We start from the raw sequence: 24,156 nt of genomic DNA on the forward strand, positions 1-24,156 counted from the left end.
ATGAGTTCTGAAAAAAAAAAGGGGAGGGGGTTACCTAAGATTGATGGAGGAGTAAGGAAAAATGATTGGAAGCTGCTTGAAGGTCGAAAAGAGATGAAGACAGGAGGGAAAATGGTGATTCTCGCCGCTTCTTCTTCTCCGGTGAACAGTGTTGATGGTCCTCTTTGTGGTCGGAGGCTTGCTTCAACTGGCCATGGCGGTGGTTTGGTGGTGATTGGATCAGTCTGCAATCAAAATAGAATGAAGACGAGAGGATGGGCTGAAGAAGGCAACATCTTTGGTTGTTGCTGGGTTTTTCTGGAGAGAGAGAGAGAGAGAGAGAGATGGCCCCAATTTTTGTCTATATGACCTCTAAACTGGCTAAAACAAGTAAAGGGGACTAAAAGAACAGGTTGCCCACAACTTGGTTCGCTCATAAAGCCACGAAAAAACTCAAATGACTAAAAAGGTCAACCCTAGAAACTTCATAGGGCGTATGTGTCATTTTCCCTTATTTTTAACCCAAAGTAACATATTATATTCTAAAACTAGGTGTGAAACCCATGTATTTCATGAGTTTATCTAAAAGAAAAACTAAATACAAATTTCTAAAAATTTAAGAAGTTTGATTTATAAGAAAAGAAAGAAGATATTGAATTATAAAAATTAAAGTGTTTTTTTTCTCTTTTAGATTTAAACAAATAATTTAGATAAATAAATAAAGAAAATTAATGAATCTTTAGTTTAGTAATTTTGAAATTAGAAAGAAAGTTCATTAATGAAATTGATAAGCATTTATTATTACATTTAAAATACTATTTGGAATTTAGTAAAATGAAAAACCATGTGGAATAAAAATTAATTTAAAATAACCACAAAATTACATGTGGCAAAATAAATGAGAATGTAACATGTGACAAAAAGATATTTATTTATTAGGGTGGACTAAACTATAGCATACTTATCTTTATTAAGTGAACCCCCTCCCCCTCGACATTAAACACTAAACTCTAAACTCTAATTTACAATATATTGTGTCTTATTTTTAATATGATATGTTTTCTATACCAAACTAACCGTTAAATTGTAACTAATCAGTGTCTCCCAAAAAAAGCTAATTTCCAAAATAAACTATTCGCCGACTTATAATTTGATTGCTATTAAAGGTATTATATAACATTGTAATGTTGTGGATGAGTCTAATTTGAATGGATTGAGTTAATGTTAATGAACATTGTATATAGTCAGGTGAGTTGAGTATGAAAGTTTTAAGGTTACCTTGAATTGAGTTTTCAAAACACACACACACACACACACACACCGTTTATTTGGTGTAGTAATCAATTTGCATAAAAAACTAATCATCTCTACAAACTAATTTCTGAAAAACTATTCGTACCCGTTGTTTGGCGCGGATAAACGGCTACTATATATATATATATATATATATATATATATATATATATATATATATATATATATGGGGATAGCGAATATACATTACAACCACACCTAAGCTTAGGTACTAAACCTCTAAAATATGTCGTTTTAACATGCTAAATATACCCGATTTGGTTTCACTTGGTAAATATATCATTCTCCATAACATTTCTTTCTTTCATTATCGTTTTATCATCTCCGTTTTCTTTCCTCAATTATCGTTTATGACTTCATCCAAGTGAACATTACTAAACCCTAAACCTAAACCTAAACCCTAAATTTAAACCCTAAACACTAAAGCTAAACCCTAAGCCATAAATCTAAACACTAAACCCTAAACCCTAAACCCTAAACCCTAACCCTAAACCCTAAACCCTAAACCCTAAACATAAACCTAAACCCTAAACCCTAAACCCTATTAAGTCGATCTTGAATTTACATCTTGAAGTATTAATCGTGAATCCATTAACCATAATCTTTATATAGTAAACCAATGTATTTTCAAGAGGTTTATATCTACTCTCATTGTTATCACTTACACCTCCAAATCAAGGTAAACGATAGTATTACAATTCGATCACATAATGTACAGGATACTTCTTTGTTTGACAAAACTGGTCTTTAACTCTCTTCATTTCTATTCGTAGCCATCAATAGTATTTGCTCGGAAAACTAGCTACTCATAGTTACATGCCTATTGTTTGAATGATAAGAATGATTAAGTTGTTCCATTCCCTAGTTTGAGGAATTTCTTTGAATTCTTCCTCAATTTGAGTGATGTCACAAATACATGAATATCGTGGAATTCATTTCTCAGTCATTCCATAATAATTAGATTGATAAGGAGGTTGGATGTCTTTTTTTATGTTTAATCAACAACATCTCGCAAGACATATCGACCATGCAATTCATCATTGCTTTGGTTTTCTTGATGATGACAACTTAAAATAGTAATTTTTGGTTTTAGACTTTGGCCATGATACTTTTGAGTTTTAAACTTTAGCTATAATATTTTCGTAGGTTAGTAGGTTTGGTCCCTATAAAGAAAATAAGTTGAAAATTTGTCCTTATAATTTATAGAAAACGTCTATGCGCATTTTTTAAATAAATGGTCTATGTGTTTAAGTAATATACTATTTGATTTTGAATTTGATTTGGTTACTATATAGAAAATAACAAAATTGTTATTGTAATTTACAGAAAATGTCTCTAGGCAAAATTTGTTTTATAACCGATGGTCCATGCATTTAAAAAAAAATAGAATATGCTCCACGTTCAATAAAAATTTAGAGATTACACCCCTTGCAAAGCATGACATTAGAACTTCTAGGTTTGGCCAAGATAATTGGAATTTACTAGGGCCAGTGTTCTAAAAGGCGCGCCAAGGCGTGACATGGCGTAAGGCGTGGCTTCCCCGTTACAAAAAGCTTCATAACGTTGTTGTTAGGCGTGGCGCGTGGCAATGCGTGATATGGTACGCCATGGCGCGTTATGGCGTGTTATGGCGCATGTTTTTTCGTTTGAGACACAGTTTTTTGCTCTTTGATATGTCTTTTCAAATCGGAGATATAAGTATTGTGGTTTTTGTTAACTTTTTGTTATTAGTTATTGATCTAACACTTCTAAAAAGTAGTTATATTTAATATAAATTTATATTTATGTGTTAATATAATTTTAAATTAATAAAAAATCGCTGCCTTACATCACACCTTGAAAAACGTCATGGCTCACCATGACTCATTAAGCTTGAGGTTTGGCCTTGCCGCCACGTCACGCCTCACGCCATTTAGAACCTTGACCAGGGCAATTTCTTGTTAATAAAGAAGACTGACCGGCATAAAAACTAAAGAAAATAGTGATTTGAAATTGTTATACAAGTTAGACATGATTTCAAACAACAAAATCCTCTTATACATGTTAGTAAGCATTATATTATCTGGATATGATAACCTAACATTAAAGTGTTATTTATTTTTTAAAAGGTAAAATGTATGCAAGATTTAGACTAAGCATATGCATTTTGAAAACGATATTTAAAAAAATAATTTTTTTAATGTACCAAATGATGTTATATATTAATGAAAATCTTATTAAAAAGCCATTATATATACATTATTTTGTGTGTTATCCAAGAAAAAATATAAATGGAGACAACATACATGGGTCGTAAATTTATATTCTAGATAATAAATTTTTACATACATAAAATATTTTGATCATAAATTTATATTCTATATTATAACATTCTTACCCTATAACAAGATAACATATTATTAAAGGCATTTATTTTAGATAATGATTATATTACTCAATGCAAATGGGATGATTAATTTCTCGGTGAGATAACGAGAATTATGTGCAAAACCCAAAGAGTTAAAAAAAAAAAAAAAAAAAAAAAAAAAAAAAAAAAGTTAACAAGCTTTTGCGAGAATGGCCAAATTTGGTAAGAAAATGAGTCAAAACCACCGCCAAGACCATTTTCCAATTAGAAGAGGTATGCAACTTGAAAAGAGGTTTTTCATGCCTTCTCAGACCCAAACAGTAGGCAAACAAATGTTTGCCCACCTGCTAACATAAGAAGCCAAGAATACCGTGTGGAAAAAAAATCATGATAAATGAAATAAAACTTTGACTATACATATATTTTGGCTATAATTTAATTTTTTATTTTTGTCTAAAAATATACAATTGTCGTATTAAAGAAATTTATAGTATTTTTTTTATTATTGTTTAATTTAATTAGTTATGTGTGTAAAAGTAAACAATAGTTATGATAAACAAAATAGCATGTAAGTATAAAAAAAAAAAAAAAAAAAAAAAAAAAAAAAAAAAAAAAAAATTCATGTTTACGATTGAATTTGTTAAGCATGCTTAAGAGTTTGCAAGTGTCATTATAAAATAAAAAATTGTAACTATAAATATTTAATGGATATGGTTTCATTTCATATGTATGTCGATGGTTATGCTTTAATTTCTTATAATAGTTAATTATGATTAAAGAAAAACATGTAAATGTGTATTTTATTGTCATTGTTTAATTGTTTATTAATGTCTAAAATAAATAACCGTCAAAGATAAAATAAAATAAAAATTTATGCTATAACTATTTTATGGTCACAATTAATTTATTACATGTCTATAGGGGAAAAAGAGTCATGGTAAACGAAAACATTATGACTAGACCTATTTTATTGTTACAAGAGAAATTTTATCCATGTCGAAAAGTAAAAATTGTTATAATAAAAGTAAAAAGTTGTGGTAACAATTTCATTTTTTATGTGTGTCTATAAAGTAAACAATAGTCAATGATAAAATAAAAAACAATGACTACAATTATTTTATGGTCACAGTTTAATTTTTTATTTTAGGTGTGATTAAACATAAATAATAGTCATCATAAAAGAAAAATCATGTGACTATAACTATTTCATGGTTATGGTTATCAAAACAGACATTGACACAACTATAAAAATCGCAACCATATACTCAATTTGTTTTCTCCTTAGCCATAGTTTTCCATATGATATAGTCACATAAACTAAATATAACTATTAATTTTAAAAATTGACTTGAAAATAGATTATGTTTTCAATGAAAAAAACACGAGTGAATATTTGTGGTCATTTTTTTTTGGGTAACTAATGAAGTTATGTGTACTAGTGAATTGAAAGGTGATGCAGACTACAAAGAATCTTGTTATCTATGAGCAGATGAGACATATTGATATGATTATCATATTATTTTCCATCATTTATAGCTCGGGACCATCTCACTACCATATGTTTCGTTCTTCGATTAGGAAGTTTTGTGTTAGGATGCCTAAAGCAGAAAATATTGTGGTACATAACCATACGGAAGTTACAAATGGTATTAAAGAGTGGGCACAAGTTTATGAGTTTAATGAAGACATCAAACCTTGTAGTGAGGGGTAAAGGAGGGAAATATATATTAAAGAGTGGGCACAAGTTTATGTGTTTAATGAAGACATCAAACCTTGTAGTGAGGGGTGAAGGAGGGAAATATATATGATCCTACAGGGAAAGATAAGTAAGCATCACCTTATAAGGGATTTGCATATCTTCCCTATCACACTCACACTGTATTTTAAAGTCATGAGGTCAATCAGTCCCATAATAAGATTGTAGTTAAATGTGCTAAGGCAAGAACAACTTCATAAAGTAACCTTGGGATGTTTTCGTGTTAGGTGGCCCAAAACAGATAATATTGTGATTTGTGCCCTAAGAGGATGTTACAATGATTGATAGTATTTAACTATGAATGATAATTTTAATGGACATATTAAACTGTGAAGATGAAGATTTTGTCGTTTCTTACCAAAAAAGGAAAAAACAAAAAATGCGATGTTAACCCAATTAAGCAACATTCACGTTTTAATACAGTAAAATGGTTTTCTAAAGTTTCTAACATTTAGGGGTTTCTATTTGAATATCTTCGTGTGTGTGTGTGTGTATATATATATATATATATATATATATATATAAATATATCTATATAGGGGATAGGGAATATACATTACAGCCCCACATAATTTTAGGTACTAAACCTCTAAAATATATCGTTTTAACTTAGTAATTATACTTGATTTGGTTTTCACTTGGTAAATATATCGTCCCCAATAACATTTATTCCCTCCATTATTGTTTTACTATCCTTGTTTTCTTTACTCCATTATCGATTATTACTTCATCCTAGTGAACAATATTGTTTTCCATCGTCACAAAGGTCGAAAATAATTAATGTTCTTGCTTTTGTATCAAAACTATTGTGTACATCGTGAATCTACATCTTCAAGTGTTAATTGTGAATCCTTAATCGCAACCTTTATGTAGTAAAACAACATATTTTCATGAGGTTTGGTACCTAACCTTAGGTGGGGTTGTAATGTATATTCACTTTTCCCATATATATATATATATATATATATATATATATATATATATATATATATATATATATATATATATATATATATATATATATATATATATATATATGTGTGTGTGTGTGTGTGTGATGCATTTTCTATGCGTCTTTTACCACATTTTCATCATTAATGTCTTATCGTTTTCTAGTCTTTTCTCACATATTTTGATAAAATACATATTTCCTATTATATATATATATATATATATATATATATATATATATATATATATATATATATATATATATATATATATATATATAGAGAGAGAGAGAGAGAGAGAGAGAGAGAGAGAGTTAGGTTCAAATGTTTTCCCTATCTATTGTGTGCATGTATAACTGATTCTGGACCAATCATTTTAGTTATTTTAAGAAAGTAATTAATGCATATTAAATGCTGAAGATGTAATTAATACCTATTATATCTTCAACAAGTAATATGCATTAATTACTTTCTTAAAATAACTAAAATGATTGGTCCAGAATCAGTCATACGTGCACACAATAGATAGTGAAAACAAAATAACCTAACCCTATATATATATATATATATATATATATATATATATATATATATATATATATATATAGAGAGAGAGAGAGAGAGAGAGAGAGAGAGAATGTCCCATACTACTCATTTTTGTTATTCCAGTGTTAATTAGATCAGGATGAGAATATGACAATTTGAGGATGAATTTAAGGAAGCATTGGAGCTTAACCGAAGTTGGACATTGTCGATTGATACTAAGGAATCATTGGAAGCTATTTTTATTGGAGAATTAACTCCATACTATGCAATATTGGAGATACATGATCGCTCTTCAACTTACATATCGTGTAAAGCTCTTGAAGACTTTTACAAATATTTTTATGCATTTTGGATCCTCGAAGCATAAACACGATCTACTCTAAAAAACATGATCATGTTTTACTTACGGAATCTATTTTTTCTTGAAAAACCTCGAAGACATGCCTCGATCTAAGAACACAAACGTGGAAATGAGAAACACAATCATGGTTCACAAAACACAATTATGTTATTCCACTTTGAGACCAAGAATTGAAACGTACTTCATTTCACTTATTTGGGATGCACATTTTCCAAAAATACAATCATGTTTCCCAAAAATACAATTGTGAAGTCCATCAATCTCTTATCTACTGCAACCTACTCTTATAAATCGGATTTCTTTTCTTTCCAGAAAAGTTAACCTTGTTCCAAATGAATTTTTGGCTAGTTTTTGAAGATCTCCAGTGAATATCCAAGATCCGAATAACAAAATTTAACGTATTACTTTTATGTAGTAAGATTTGTCATTTAGACTTTATTTTTACGACTTGTAATTTGTTTTTATCTATTTTTGACTAAAATTTCACATCGACTCGACTCTTTGTGCAAGTAATCATTAAGCTTGAATTTTTGTTGTGATTTCTGTTTAGTATGATCAGTTTCGTGTTTAATTAAATGTTCGATTTTTTATTCAATTTTTGTTGGCCACTTGAATTGATATTTGTAGTTAATTGATTATTACAATTCGTAATCGTTTTAATTAAGTGGTAATAAGTAAAGTATATGTAACATCCCAAAAATACGAGCCAAAAATTTCATTTTTAAAACATATACTTAGTAAAACATTAGAAATAAAATGTTCACCGACAATAACATTTAATAAAAGATATCGTGTGTCTGGAAAACATTTTCAGAAAACATAACAAATGTCAGAGTACAAATCCCTAGGAAGATCTCCTAGTGTGGAAATACGAGGCATGTGTGTGATGGGCCGCTACCGCGCCAACTCCTTCCCCTTCGAAGAAGAGGTACCTGAAACCAAAACGGAAAACTGTAAGCACGAAGCTTAGTGAGTTCCCCCATAATACCTCATACCATACAAACATACAAAGACAGCTAGGAGATACGGGCCTCACCCACACTCATGAAGAGACGGGCCTTGCCCACACTCCGCTAGGTGGGAGACACGTGCCTCGCCCACACTCCGCTATCCGAGAGATACGGGCCTCGCCCACACTCTGCTACCTGAGATATACGGGCCTCGCCCACACTCCACTATCAGAGAGATACGGGCCTCGCCCACACTCTACTATCAGAGAGATACGGGCCTCGCCCACACTCAGTTGCTCAACTGTGATATACAAGTATCACACAGACAACGAGTATAAACAATTCTATCATACTTGCATACATCATAATCAAACTCAACTATGAGATACGGGCTCTACCCACAATCCGACACTAACATATCGTCTATACGTGCCGGCCTTGGTGCCTTAGACTTGTTACTACTGGAAGGAAACTCACCTCGAAAGCTAGCTACTGGTCTGCGTGGGAACTGATTGTCTTCTGCTGCTGCTGTCCCGGAATTCCTCCGGCTACAATTCCCACAAATCACTTAGTCAAATACTACTAACCGACCTTAGGGTAAAATGACCATTTACCCCCCCCCCCCCTAACCATCCCAAGAGTCAAGGTCAAAGTCAACTGTCAGTTGACCCGACTCGCCGAGTTGGCTTGCCAACTCGCCGAGTCCCTATCCATTTGTCTGACCATAAACATGTCTCTACTCGTCGAGTTGAGCATTGAATCGATGATTTTTCCCTCTAAACCAAAGTCCAATAGTCCTTCATCCTACTCGCCGAGTTGTATGAAAAATTCGTCAAGTACCAGGCAATCTTCATAGGACTCGCCGAGTTGTTCTTCCAACTCGCCGAGTCTAAGGCCATCTTCACAGAACTCGCCGAGTCCCTTGACCCAGTTTCCATATGAGCCGAAACAGAGACATGCAACACTTCAAAACCACATATCCATGCTCCTAGGGCATGCTTAACACGTAAAGTTGCAACCTTTACGTGCATTCATGGCCCTATAAGCTCAAAATGCAATTCCAAGTCCTTTAAGAGGTCATGCTCTCAATGGGGTCCTTAATCACTTCAACCACAACAACTTTATGCTTCTAACACGTCCATAAGGTCTAGATTTGGAGTATAACCCAACCATAAGGTTTTTCTTCAAGGATTTGGGGTTTTAGGGCTTAAAAGTAACAATTTTGGGACAAACAAGATCTAATAAATCAATAACCAAGATGGAAACTTTATTACCAGTATGGATGACTACAAATGAATGTGTTCTAGATCTAAGTCCCCTTCCTTGACCTCTTAAATCTCTCTCTTCTTCCACTTGCTCCAAAGTGCCCCAAAAGTCCCTTCACAAGACAACAATCACTCAAACTTGCCAATGGAGGTTAGGGTTTCGATAAGGAACGCTCTAAGGATGATAGAGGATGAGATGGGGCTATGTCACACCCCCAAACCAGAACGGCGGAAACGTTCGGGAGCGGAGGACGTCATATTCAGTATCATAACAGTTCATAGAAAGGAAAGTACACACCACCATATATATTAAAGTTTCCAAAAATGTTTACATAATTGTATTCGTTACATGTTCAAAAGTTAAATACATAAACATCTTTCAAAAGAAGTAATTAACATCAGCACGTTAATCCCCAAAAGTTGATTTCCAAATCTGCTTAGCGGTTCCCTGAGAATACAAGTTATTTCAAAAAGAAAGTGTCAACAATTAAGTTGGTGAGTTCATGAGTAGTATTTTGAGAAAATGTACGCCATTCGAAAGTTCGTGTATGTTTTCCAGAAAACGCAGTATTTCAAATGTAAAGAGTTATGATTCGTTGTGTTGAAAATGAATGTATTAGATCCAGAAAATCCCACATTTTCCCTAATAGTTGAGATATGAATTGTTGTGTTTTCCAAGAAAAAACCTTATTTTCTTATAAAAGTATGAAATGCATATGAATGTTCGTGTTATAAGTTATAAATAATTGCACCCGGAAAATCCCTTATTTTCCTATTAGTTGTTTGGTTTGTATACAGGAAAAACCCTTATTTTCCTAACATAACTGGCAGTCTCTAAGACCGAAAATCGCAAGAAACCGACGTGCTTAAAAGTTGTGTCATAGTTTTATATAATAAAGCTATACGAAGATCGCACTTGTTAGATGAAGAATAGTTTTAATAGCTACTCGTTCATAAAAGCATAATACCATAATTATTGTATATCCGGTGAGTTTTATAACCATACTAAACATAATATGCCTGTAGCGACGTTCTTCAGGCGTCGTAGCGTTATGACAAACTGTCACCCCAAAGGACGGACTGTAGCTAACAGTCAGGGCGCGGGATCATGACTTCCCGTATAGATCTATACACATTTGACACGTTCTCCGAACGGGAGACTCTGGTTATAGACAGGACTTGTAGCGATACCTTCTAACAAAAAGGTAGTAATTGAAGATGTACACGCCTCACGGATTCTCAACTAAGTCTGTATTAAAGTAATAGTTTTGTATGCAAAGTTTATCCTTTTTCACAATGTTTGACAAAGCATAAATCATAAGTTCTTTGAATGTATAAAACAGTTTAGTAACGATGGTTACCCTTGATATGATGTATTTGTATGTAAATGTATAAATAAAACATATTTCTATTTATAAAGCATATTGTATCCCAAGAGGGTAAAGCTGTGTTGTGAGGTGTTTTGCATGATAATAACTTAATAAGATAGTTAAAACAACAGTATGAAAAGTATATCAAAAGATCGATGTTTCACATGATTTTAGTCGTGTTTTTACTTGTATTCCCCCCCCTAAAAGAGTATAAAAAGCATTTAAAAACGTATTTAAAGTGTGTTTGTAGGGGTATGAACTCACCTGATAGATTGCAGAAGGTGTGACGAAAACCGAGCAGAACTTTGACTTGAAAAAGTGGATTTTCTCGGGATTCTTGGGAATCTCGGGAGCGTAAAACTTCCTTCGGGGCTCGAGTATGGGAACCGGGGCTTCGGGATAATTATTGCACGGAAAACGAGGCAAAACGCAAGAAAAACGAGAGAAAATGAGCAAGTTTCCCCGGAACCCTCGCATTCCTTTTATAGGGGTGCTGAACCGCCTTGGTACGCTGGGCGTACGAGGGTACGCGGGGCGTACTGGGGCGTCATCGCTTACGTACTTCGGATGGGAGGGCATAGAGGATTAGGGGCGACGTGGACGAACCGGAGCCTAATATCCGAGTACGATGGGCGTACGAGGGTACGCGGGGCGTACGAAGGATCGGACCGCTGACTCGTTCTTCGGATAATACCGGGAGTTTATATTTAAATTTATATTTATTTTAAATAAACTTCTAAAATTCATATCTCCTTCATACGAACTCCGTTTTCAACGTTCTTTATATCCACGCGTAGGTGAGACTAAGATCTACAACTTTCGTTTAGATTCCGTCGGCAAATTCCGAAATTATTTTTATTATTTATTTTTAAAAGGTCGGGGTAATAAAATTCGTTAAAAATTCATAACTTTTTCATACGATGTCCGATTTGAGCGTTCTTTTTATGTACGTTTGTAGTTTAATGATATCTATGATTTTCATTTAGACACCTAAGGTCAAAAAGTGTTTTATTGAAACTTTGCGTTTTTACGTAACTTCGTATTGCCGGTTTTTGTCGGAAAACTTAGAATAGTCATAACTTCTTCATTATAACTCGGATTTTAGTGTTATTTATATGTATGAAAACCTTGTTACAATATCTACCACTTAGTATACTTAATTACGGTTTTATAAAAGTTTAAATTTTGACCTGAATTTTGCTGTTGTTACAGGCTATAAGGACGTTTAAATAGGGTGCAAACCCTAAGGATTTGGGTCTCCTCCTGATTGGCCTACTCGCCGAGTCCAGGCGTGGAGTCACCGAGTAGCTCACTTAAAGCCTGCACCCATCTCGACATCTACTCGGCGAGTTAGGGCTTCAACTCACCGAGTAGTTCTTCCAAAAAGAGCTTTTAATCAAAATAAATACGTACCAGGAACTGGGCGTTACAAATCTCCCCCACTTATCTTATACTTCGTCCTCGAAGTCTGCTGACTCCAGAAACAACTCTGGGTAGTGCTCCCTCATCTCCTCCTCCGCCTCCCATGTCCACTCTGAACCCCTACGGTGCTGCCACTTCACCTTCACCAACTGAACCACCTTGTTTCTCAAGGTCTTCGTCTTTCGATCTAAGATTGCAACTGGTCTCTCGATATAATCCAGGCTGCTATCAACCTGAATATCCTCCAAGGGTACAACTGCTGACTCGTCCACCAAACACTTTCTCAACCGAGAAACATGGAAAGTGTTGTTGATCTGGCTAAGCTCTGCTGGAAGATCCAATCTATAGGCGGCCCGACACACCCGGGCCGAAACCCTAAAAGGACCAATGAACCTGAGGCCCAACTTGACCCTCTTCCAGAACCTAATGACACCCTTCCAGGATGATACCTTCAGGAGGACCATGTCACCCACCTGAAACTCCAAATCTGAAGGCCTTCTGTCGGCGTAACTCTTCTGCCGACTCTGCACAGTCTGCAGTCTACTACGAACTTGCTGGATTAACTCTGTCGTCTTGAGCACCACTTCGGTGCTCCCAATGACGCACTGACCGACCTCGCCCCAACAAATCGGGGTCCTGCACTTTCTCCCGTAGAGCATCTCGAAAGGAGGGCGGTCAATACTCGCATGATAGCTGTTGTTGTACAAGAACTCAGCCAAGGGAAGATAGGTATCCCAACTACCACCGAAGTCTAGTATGCACGCTCGTAACATATCCTCCAGAGTCTGGATGGTGCGCTCGCTCTGACCATCAGTCTGCGGATGAAAGGTGGTGCTAAGATGCAGACGAGTACCCAACTCGTCATGGAATTTCTTCCAAAACCTGGAAGTAAATCGCACATCTCTGTCTGAAATCACTGATACGGGCACCCCATGCCGCGCCACTACCTCCCTGATATAGATGTCGGCCAACTTCTCGGCCGAGATGCTCTCCTGAATAGGGATAAAATTGGCGCTCTTGGTCAACCGATCCACGATGACCCATATAGAATCCACTCCCCGCGTGGTCCTGGATAGCTTCGTGATAAAGTCCATCATAATATCTTCCCATTTCCACGACTGGATATCCAACGGCTGCATCTTGTTGTGCGGTCTCTGATGCTCGGCCTTGACCTTCCTGCAGTTCAAGCACCGCTCGACATACCAATCCACATCCCGCTTCATGTAGGGCCACCAATAGTCCAGACGAAGATCCCTATACATATTCGTTGCCCCGGGATGAATGGAGAATCGAGATTTGTGCGCCTCCTCCATCAAGACCTGGCGCACGCCTCCGACATACGGCACCCACACCCTACGGTGTAAGGACAATAATCCCCTGCTATCGTAGTCGAAAGAGGAAACCTGACTCACTATGCGCTCACTCTTCCGATGTTCCTCCTTCATGGCCTCCTGCTGGGCCTCCTGAATCCGCTCCAAAAGCGGGGTCACCACTGTCATCCGCATGCAAATATCCCTGATCGGCGCTGCCTTACGGATAAGCGCATCGGCCACCACATTGGCCTTCCCCGAGTGGTAAAGGATCTCACAATCATAATCCTTCACCACATCGAGCCACCAACGCTGCCTCATGTTCAGATTCGGCTTATCCATGAGGTACCTCAAACTCTTGTGGTCCGTGTAAATGGTACACCGAACCCCATACAGGTAATGTCGCCAAACCTTGAGGGCGAAGACCACTGCCCCCAACTCTAAATTGTGCGTCGGGTAGTTCGCCTCGTGAGGCTTCTGCTGCCTCGAAGCGACCCCTCTGCTTCAATACTGCGCCTAAGCCTGAGATAGACGCATCACAGTATACCACAAAATCCTCTACGCCCTCGGGCAGGGCTAAGATTGGCGCCTCGCACAATCTCTGCCTCAGAATCTCGAACGTTGTCTGTTGCTCAGGCCCACATCGAAAGACCACGACTTTCCTAGTCAACCGTGTCAGGGGTACGGCTATCTTGGAGAAACCCTGAATGAATCTCCGATAGTAGCCTGCTAATCCTAGAAAACTACGAATCTCGGATGGAGACTTCGGAACCTCCCACCTCATCACGGCCTCCACCTTGGCCGGGTCTACTGAAATCCCGTTCTGGTTGACGAGGTGCCCAAGAAACTGCACCTCGCGCAACCAAAACTCACATTTTGAGAACTTGGCGTACAAGCTCTCCCTCCTCAAGGTCTCCAAAACCTCCCTCAGATGCTCCTCGTGCTCCTCCCATGTCTTGGATTAAACCAAGATGTCATCAATGAATACTATCACAGACTAATCAAACATCGGTCTTCATACGCAATTCATGAGGTCCATGAACGTGGCAGGAGCATTGGTGAGCCCAAACGACATCACCGCGAACTCATAATGGTCGTAACGCGTCCGAAACGCGGTCTTCTTACATCCTCCTCTCGGACCCTCATCTGATGATACCCTGAACGCAAATCGATCTTGGAGAACCAAGATGCTCCCTACAACTGATCAAAGAGGTCATCAATCCTCGGGAGTGGGTAACGGTTCTTCATTGTTACCTTATTCAGCTCCCGATAATCAATACACATCCGATGCGACCCATCCTTCTTCTTCACAAACAGGATCGGGGCTCCCCAGGGTAAACTGCTTGGTCGAATAAATCCCTTGTCTAGCAGCTCTTGCAACTGCGTACACAACTCCTGCATTTCGGGAGGAGCCAACCGATAGGGTGCCTTGGCTATCGGAGCCGCACCAGGAACTAGGTCGATCCTGAACTCTACCTGACGCTCCGGAGGTATTCCAGGAAGCTCCTCCGGGAACACGTCAGCGTAGTCTCGCACCACTGGAACCTCGCTCACCGTTGCCTTACCCGCCTCCCGGGTATCCATAACGTACGTGACATAACACGCGCAACCCTGCTGAAGGTAGCGCCTAGCCCTTACTGCTGAACATACCGTGGGTCCACGCTGTGGCCTCTCTCTGTGGATCACCAACTCTCCCCCACTCGGGGTCCTGATCCGCACCAGCTGCTGTGCGCAATCTATCACCGCCCCATTAGGGCTCAACCAATCCATGCCTATAATCACCTTGTTCCCACGCAACAGAATGGGAACCAAATCCACCAAGTAGCGCTCCTCAAACAACCTCATAACACAATCCCTAAACACTGCTGATGCTTGCACTGATCGATCATCTGCAATCTCCACCTCTAAAGGGCAATCTAACATGCCCGAAGACTCAGTAAACCTCTTGCTAAGCGCAAAGGAAACAAATGAGCGGGTGGCACCCGAGTCAAACAACACCTGAACAGGAATACCGTTCACATGGAACGATCCTAATGCATATATATATAGAGCACATATCAATATAGAGCACATATCAATATTAGAACAACATCGGGTGCGGCGCGTGCCTCCTCAGTCGTCAGCTGAAACGCCCGACTCCTCACCACCGGAGCTTCTGCCTTGCCCTGCCGGCCATCTGTAATCCACAGGGTAGCTAGAGCCGACGCCTTGACCGGCGTTGATGCTGTCAACTGGGGGCAATTGGCCCTCTTCTGGCCCCTCTGGTTGCAGTGGAAACACAATAAATCGGATGTCTGTACAGTCGACATAGGGGCGGTACAATCCCTGCTAAAGTGCCCCACCTTGCCGCACTTATAGCAGCCTGATGATCCCAATCTACAAGCTCCCTCATGCGACCTGTCGCATTTCCTGCAGCAGCCCGGCCCTCCTTGGCCTTTCGGCCTCCCATCTGATCCCTTGGGCTTCTTCCGAATGTGCTCTAAATCAATCTCCCTTTCCCTCGCCTTGGCAATCATGGACTCCAGGGTAAGGCAAGCTGAAAAGCTAACATGCTCCCAGATGTCAGCCCGTAGCATGTCATGATAGCGGGTCCTCCTCATATCCTCATCTCCCGCATACTGGGGCACCAGCAATGCCCTCTCCCGGAACTTGGCGGTGATCTCCTCCATGGTCTCTGTAGTCTGCCTCATGTCTAAAAACTCTATGGCCAGCTGTTGAAGCTCGACAGCCGGCGCAAACTCTGCCCTGAACCTGGTCATAAAGTCCGACCAGGTCATAGCCTCAATAGCCGAGGCTCCCAACGAGTCACCGATGGACTCCCACCAATCTATAGCTCGGTCTCGTAAACATCCTGATGCATATCTCACCTTCGACCCCTCGGGGCAGAAGCTGGTCAGCTGTGCGGACTCAGTGTCAGCAATCCATCGTCTGGCAGCAATAGGGTCCTTCGCCCCATGGAAATCCGGCGCACCACTCTTGAACGCCCTGAGGCGACCCTCCATCAGCTCAACTATCCCTTCCTTGATCGAACCGAAAATGATGGGAGTCGACTCAAGGATGCCTCTGGTGATCTCTGGCGCGATGAACTCGCGTAGCCGCTCATCTACTGGCTCGGAACCTGATCCTGAACCCGATCCCTCTCCAGAACTGCCACCAGCTGGCCTGTGGCGTAGTACCACCATTCTGCAATACACACAGACAACCATTAGTGATACTAATACCCCTAAAGGGATCACATTTATTTCAAGTTCCCTGGTCTTGTCTCAGCCTTCCTTAGTTCGAGTACGGATCCTCTACTTTCAGCAGTACGGTCCCATACTACCTTCCACATCTATCCATACCTTCTCCAAGGACTGCCTTGACTCCATCGGGTCCCTTTCACTACCGATGATCACTGCTATACTCATCCTAGGCTTATCCTAGGAAACCTCTGACTCCACTCCACCTAGTCCTCAGCTGCTAAAGGTCTCTTTGTAACGCCAATTAGCCATTACCTAAATACCATCACATGTGGTGAGGCTCAGATAATCCTTCAAGTAGTAGACTCGGCCCTACAATGGTTAGACTCAGACAAGAGATGCGCAATACGGCCAAATCCAACACTCTAAGATTATTCAACCCTGATCACATGCGACGTAACGTATTCACCTAATGACTAACTCCCATCACTCAGAGTCCCACGAAGCACAAAGCAAGCAGCATTCAGACAAAAGGAAACAATTTCAAGCAACTCCGCTCTCATAGAGAGAACTGAACTAGCATACAATGCTAAACTCATACTATCGGGCATAACCCTAACAGGCTATCCTACTGCTGCCTACTCAACTCTAGCATGCAATTTCCATACACTAAGGCACATAAGGCATCACTCCTAGATCCTTAGTCCTATTCTAGCATGCTGTTCTACTGAAACGGATAAACATAACATAAGCTTGTATGGGTACTTTGGGGAATACTTACTTGAGCTCGGCCGGTAGCACACATCACACACTTCGTTCCTTCTTAAAACTCTTTACTTAGCTTTTAGAAAACATTTTTCTTCTTTAAAATATTTTAATCCCTCGATTTGAGTTTGGAAACCCCCGAAGGTGTGTCCGAATCCCTCAAACCAAGGCTTTGAAACCAACTTGTAACATCCCAAAAATACGAGCCAAAAATTTCATTTTTAAAACATATACTTAGTAAAACATTAGAAATAAAATGTTCACCGACAATAACATTTCATAAAAGATATCGCGTGTCTGGAAAACTTTTTCAAAAAACATAACAAATGTCAGAGTACATATCCCCACGAAGATCTCCTAGTGTGGAAATACGAGGCATGTGTGTGATGGGCCGCTACCGCACCAACTCCTTCCCCTTCGAAGAAGAGGTACCTGAAACCAAAACTGAAAACTGTAAGCACGAAGCTTAGTGAGTTCCCCCATAATACCTCATACCATACAAACATACAAAGACAGCTAGGAGATACGGGCCTCGCCCACACTCATGAAGATACGGGCCTTGCCCACACTCCGCTAGCTGGGAGATACGGGCCTCGCCCACACTCCGCTATCCGAGAGATACGGGCCTTGCCCACACTCTGCTACCTGAGATATACGGGCCTCGCCCACACTCCACTATCAGAGAGATACGGGCCTCGCCCACACTCTATTATCAGAGAGATATGGGCCTCGCCCACACTCAGTTGCTCAACCGTAACTTACAATTATCACACAGACAACGAGTATAAACAATTCTATCATACTGGCATACATCATAATCAAACTCAACTATGAGATACGGGCTCTGCCCACACTCCGACACTAACATATCGTCTATACGTTCCGGCCTTGGTGCCTTAGACCCGTTACTACTGGAAGGAAACTCACCTCGAAAGATAGCTACCGGTCTGCATGGGAACTGATTGTCTTCTGCTGCTGCTGTCACGGAATTCCTCCGGCTACAATTCTTACAAATCACTTAGTCAAATACTGATAACTGACCTTAGGGTAAAATGACCATTTACCCCCTAACCATCCCAAGAGTCAAGGTCAAAGTCAACTGTCAGTTGACCCGACTCGCCGAGTTGGCTTGCCAACTCGCCTAGTCCCTATCCCTTTTTCTGACCATAAACCCGTCTCTACTCGTCGAGTTAAGCATTGACTCGACGATTTTTCCCTCTAAACCAAAGTCCAATAGTCCTTCATCCTACTCGCCGAGTTGTATGAACAACTCGTTGAGTACCAGGCAATCTTCATAGGACTCGCCGAGTTGTTCTTCCAACTCGCCGAGTCTAAGGCCATCTTCATAGAACTTGCCGAGTTCCACCTTGGGACTCGCCGAGTCCCTTGACCCAGTTTCCATATGAGCCGAAACAGAGACATGCAACACTTCAAAACCACAGATCCATGCTCCTAGGGCATGCTTAACACGTAAAGTTGCAACCTTTACGTGCATTCATGTCCCTATAAGCTCAAAATGCAATTCCAAGCCCTTTAAGAGGTCATGCACTCAATGGGGTCCTTAATCACTTCAACCACAACAACTTTATGCTTCTAACACGTCCATAAGGTCTAGATTTGGAGTATAACCCAACCGTAAGGTTTCTCTTCAATGATTTGGGGTTTTAGGGCTTAAAAGTAACAATTTAGGGACAAACAAGATCTAATAGATCAATAATCAAGATGGAAACTTTATTACCAGGATGGATGACTACAAATGAATGTGTTCGGGATCTAAGTCCCCTTCCTTGACCTCTTAAATCTCTCTCTTCTTCCACTTGCTCTAAAGTGCCCCAAAAGTCCCTTCACAAGACAACAATCACTCAAACTTGCCAATGGAGGTTAGGGTTTCGATAATGAACGTTCTGAGGATGATAGAGGCTGAGATGGGGCTATAAGGACGTTTAAATAGGGTGCATACCCTAAGGATTTGGGTCTCCTCCTGATTGGCCTACTCGCCGAGTCCAGGCATGGAGTCGCCGAGTAGCTCACTTAAAGCCCGCACCCTTCTCGACATCTACTCGGCGAGTTAGGGCTACAACTCGCCGAGTAGTTCTTCCAAAAAGAGCTTTTAATCAAAATAAATATGTACCAGGAACTGGGTGTTATAGAATATTAGATTAGTTCAGTAATAGGATTTAATTCTAATATAAACTAATCGAACAAGCTTTTACGCTTTCGAAATTATGAGGAGTATTAAACGTTATTGGGAATTTTGACATTGTAATTAATACTACCTTTCTAAATTTATTAAGAACTTGTTTGTTGGTTAAGGTAGCAAAAAACATGCTTAATTTATAGTGCATACTTTGATTAAAAAATTCAGTAAAATAAAATTGTTAGAGTTTGTTAAAGATTTTAGTATCAGTTTAGGTAGAGCATAATTCAAACAATCAATCTGGAAGTTATTTGCATGACTAGTAGCGTCATCGTGTAACTGAAATTGCTTTTAATTATTTGAATTTCATAAGTTATTTAGTTGCATTTTTATTTGATATAAATTTATGTTTAAGATTAGTTTCAATCATCTGTAATATCCGAGTTCCTGGTACATATATTGTTCTGTCTTTAATTTACTGAATTCGCTGAAATCTATAAAATTTAAAATCTGGGGTTTTTATTTGGGGGTGTTATGGGCGCCCATGCCTATAGGCTGAATGGCCTTTAGGTTTTTTGAGGCTATGAAATGCATCTTAGCTGATAGGGTTTGCCATTTTTCAGCCTCTCTTATTCCTAGAATGCCTTATAAGAGAAATCCTACCCTTCTTTAAGCGTTGTGAACTTATCTGCTTTCCTTGAACCTCATTTAGTGCTCTTTTTCGGTGTTTTGGTGAAGGAATCAAGAAATATGGTGTTTGTGAGCTTGAAGTTTGAAGATCTTTAAATCATAAATATCCATGCTTTATTGAGCTTCCTTTTTAGATCTAAGAGTATTTGGTGTTTTAGCCTTTATTTATGAAGATTTGGTTCGTTTACGGATTGATCTATGGAGGTTCAACAACTATGTGTTCTTTGAGTAATGATCTACTTCAGATCTAATTTTTAAGTGGAGTAGAAAGTGCATGCAAGAGCTCTCTTTACTCTATGCGTGAAGAAAAATGGGCTCTTGGTATTTTTTAGAAACTAGCACTACTAGAAAAATAGCCTTTTACGACGCGCAAATTACGACACTCATTAATATATGTTACGCATACGAGAGTGACATTAAAAAAGTGTCATCTCTTCAAAAAATATAAGGATTTAGGTCACGCATTATTGCGTGCCTTTAAAATAGTGTCAAAAGAAAAAAAAAATTAAAAACACGGAGGGCGCTGTACCTTAAATGCGCGCCCTCTATATGTGTCGCTTTATAATTTTAATGAACGTGCGTTCCTTAGTTACAAGCGGGAAAAGAAAAGCCAAAAAATTAGAAAAGCCCGCTACCCTCCCTGCCCTAAGCATTTTCACGCATCTTTCATTCTCCTCACACTGTTGTGCAACTTCTCAATCAAAGATCGAAGGTTACGATTTCATCTCCATCTCTCGACTTCATCATCTCAATCAAGAAAAAGGGCTTCTGATTTCCATTCATCTACTTCATCGTTGCTGTAATTTCACCTTCTTCATCTCTCTGCTGTTATTGAGAATACTCGCCAATAGTTTTCTTATTCCCCACTCGATGTTGAAATTTTTAGAAAAAGCCCTAATTAAGTATTATACTCTCAAGTCTCAATATTAGAATCCAAATATTGATTCTCGTTTGTTTCTTATTCCCCACAGATAAATCGAAAAAGGGGAATTAGAATGACGAAGGTAGCGGGAGTTTTGGTCCGGTGGTCGTGGTTCATCTATCAAGAAAGGAAGATGGGAACACAAGCAGCCATGGTGGCTCGATGATGGAAATCAATCGAGAAAGGGGAAGCACCTCTGGTGCGGGATCGATTTGACAAAAGGAGAAGGGAGAAGCAGCGACGCTTCTCTTGTCTGCCACAGCTTGGGGGGGGAGGTGCTCCGGCGGTCTCCTTGGCTGTTCTTCCTTGTCGCCAGCAGATTACATGTAGGGAGGGGACTCAACTAGTCCGATGGAGTAGGGCAAGTAACGACTGGTAGATCAGGATGATCGATCTATTCATGAGGAGGAGGAGGAAATTATTGGTTCCCAGTGAGCCTTCCTTGGCTTCTTAGACTCCGTCATCGGTAGAAATCGGAGGACCTTTGGGGTTTGGACACATCGAAGGAAGAAGAATGAAGAAGTGGTGGTCTTTGGTGATTGAAGGTAAACGGATGGGGTTTTCTTGAACCTCACAGGTCGTATTCTTTCTTAGATTTAATGCTTTCCATGAATCTTTTTTGGTGATTCCAACACACACATAAATCAGCATTCTCTCAAATTTCTTTGAAAATCCAATTGTTTACTTGAACTTCCTTCTAATTAAAGCCATTGGTAGAAGCCTTTCATCAGCTCGAAGTTTACAAGGTTTTGTGTTTTTACTAATTTTGACATTTGTGTTATCTTCTTTGAATTGTAGACAGTGGACAATGATCTTGCATTAAAAATTTACATAAAAGCTAGAGCCACTCCCAAAGTTGTTGCAGCTTTTGCTGAAAGAAGGGAGTTTGATAAAATTCTGATTTACTCCAAGCAGGTATGCTGCATATCTTTAACTGCAGTAATTTACTAATTTCTCTACATTTAGTCTTCATCTTGCTTTAGATCCTTATAAAATTGTCTTTAATTCACGCAGGTTGGGTATTCACCTGATTATCTCTTCCTTCTACAAACAATTCTTCGATCAGATCCTCAGGTATTAAACATCCATAAGAGTTTTTTTTTTTTTTAAATTAATAAACTGAAATTGGTAGGACCCATAAATAAGCTCAGTGATTTACTATAATAGAAATATGTTGAGTTGGCGGTGATGTGGCACAAAAAATAGTGAAAAAGTTTTACTATTATAAATCCTCTATTCTCAATTTGGATGACATAAATATAGGTGCATGGAAGTTAGATCATTAACATAATTGTTTTTTGCAGGGTGCTGTAAATTTTGCTTTAATGATGTCCCAAATGGAAGGAGGATGTCCTGTTGATTACAACACCATTACAGATCTTTTCCTTCAGGCATGTTAACAATCCTTATAACATTTCATAAACAGTTTTAAATATTTAAATAAATTACTTCTTAGTTAAACTAATTTTAAACTTTTTCTTCCATATCCTCAGAGGAACTTGATACGAGAGGCAACAGCTTTCCTCTTGGATGTTCTTAAACCCAATTTACCCGAACATGCCCACCTCCAAACCAAGGTTACATATATGATATATCCTCACACACAATTTATAATCACCTTTTCATTAAACCAACTTTAAATTCATTCTTCTTATTTTCCACAGGTCCTTGAAATCAACCTTGTAACATTCCCTAATGTTGCTGATGCCATATTAGCTAATGGGATGTTCAGTCACTATGATCGCCCTCGAATTGCTCAACTTTGTGAGAAAGCAGGTCTTTATGTCCGGGCCCTTTAGGTTGGTTAATATCCAGAATTTACTTGTTTTTTTTTATATTTTTTTTACCTTAAAACCTCTATCACTTGTTTGATTTATTTATTTATTTATTTGCAGCATTACAGCGAGTTGCCAGATATCAAACGTGTCATTTTATTGGTCAATTTAAGAGGAAACCTTCAGATCATCGTCCAGGTAACAATTGATTTGATTTTTCTATGTTAATGGTTATTATTTGAACATCAGAGTTGAACCTATTTGGTACTGATACTATTGTTTGGAATGTAGGTTGCCAAGGAGTATTGTGAGCAGCTGGGTGTTGAATCATGCATTAAAATTTTCGAACAATTTAAATCATATGAAGGCCTTTACTTCTTCTTGGGGTCGTATTTGAGCTCAAGGTAATCTCTTTCTCTTCAGATAACTTGGATTTTGTCTTTCGTGCTTGCATACTTCCAATTTTACCAACACCAATCATTATCACAGTGAGGATCCTGACATACACTTCAAGTACATCGAGGCAACTGCAAAGACAGGGCAAATCAAGGAGGTTGAACGAGTAACACGGGAATCAAATTTCTATGATGCTGAAAAGACCAAGAATTTCCTAATGGAAGCCAAGCTTCCTGATGCAAGGCCATTAATCAACGTGTGTGATCGCTTTGGCTTTGTTCCAGATCTCACTCACTACCTTTATACCAACAACATGCTTCGGTATATCGAAGGTTATGTTTAGAAGGTATAAAATATTAAAATATCACCACTCATTCAATTCCATCCAACAAAATTCCAGGTATATCTAAAGACTTATCTGTTATCTTTATAGGTCAACCCAGGGAATGCTCCCTTAGTTGTCGGACAACTCCTAGACGATGAATGCCCCGAGGATTTCATCAAAGGTTTAATCCTATCCGTTCGATCTCTTCTTCCAGTCGAGCCTCTTGTGGATGAGTGTGAAAAAAGGTTTGTTTTTTCTTCTCTTACTTGTATTTATCCTCATACTGTTATTAACATATCAATTTGTTTTAAATCCTACAGGAACCGACTTCGTTTACTAACTCAATTTCTAGAACACCTAGTAAGTGAAGGAAGCCAAGACGTCCACGTCCACAACG

The 24,156-nt window shown here is 38.7% G+C and overlaps 1 protein-coding gene and 1 long non-coding RNA gene across 2 annotated transcripts; both read left to right on the top strand.

The window, feature by feature from the left end:
• LOC111904434 (clathrin heavy chain 1-like) lies at nt 1–23,194 on the top strand. Its single transcript, XM_023900204.3, has 7 exons — nt 1–291; nt 22,062–22,178; nt 22,278–22,337; nt 22,568–22,654; nt 22,757–22,840; nt 22,928–23,062; nt 23,159–23,194. The coding sequence occupies exons 1-6, from the start codon at nt 1–3 to the stop codon at nt 23,060–23,062; spliced, it is 774 nt and encodes a 257-aa protein (XP_023755972.3). The 3' UTR covers nt 23,159–23,194.
• Nucleotides 23,193–24,156, top strand: LOC111904418 (uncharacterized). Its single transcript, XR_008225492.1, has 5 exons — nt 23,193–23,236; nt 23,330–23,442; nt 23,528–23,780; nt 23,868–24,004; nt 24,080–24,156. It is a non-coding gene; the product is annotated as an uncharacterized LOC111904418 (long non-coding RNA).

This window comes from Lactuca sativa, chromosome 8 (genome assembly GCF_002870075.4).
Source record: "Lactuca sativa cultivar Salinas chromosome 8, Lsat_Salinas_v11, whole genome shotgun sequence".
NCBI lineage: Eukaryota > Viridiplantae > Streptophyta > Magnoliopsida > Asterales > Asteraceae > Lactuca > Lactuca sativa.

What these genes read in the sequence shown, in the direction of transcription:
- LOC111904434 (XM_023900204.3), top strand. Translation starts at nt 1, where the DNA reads ATGAGTTCTGAAAAAAAAAAGGGGAGGGGGTTACCTAAGATTGATGGA. An exon ending in TTCTGATTTACTCCAAGCAG is followed by an intron (nt 22,179 to 22,277) that starts GTATGCTGCATA and finishes TAATTCACGCAG; the next exon opens with GTTGGGTATTCACCTGATTA. An exon ending in TTCTTCGATCAGATCCTCAG is followed by an intron (nt 22,338 to 22,567) that starts GTATTAAACATC and finishes TGTTTTTTGCAG; the next exon opens with GGTGCTGTAAATTTTGCTTT.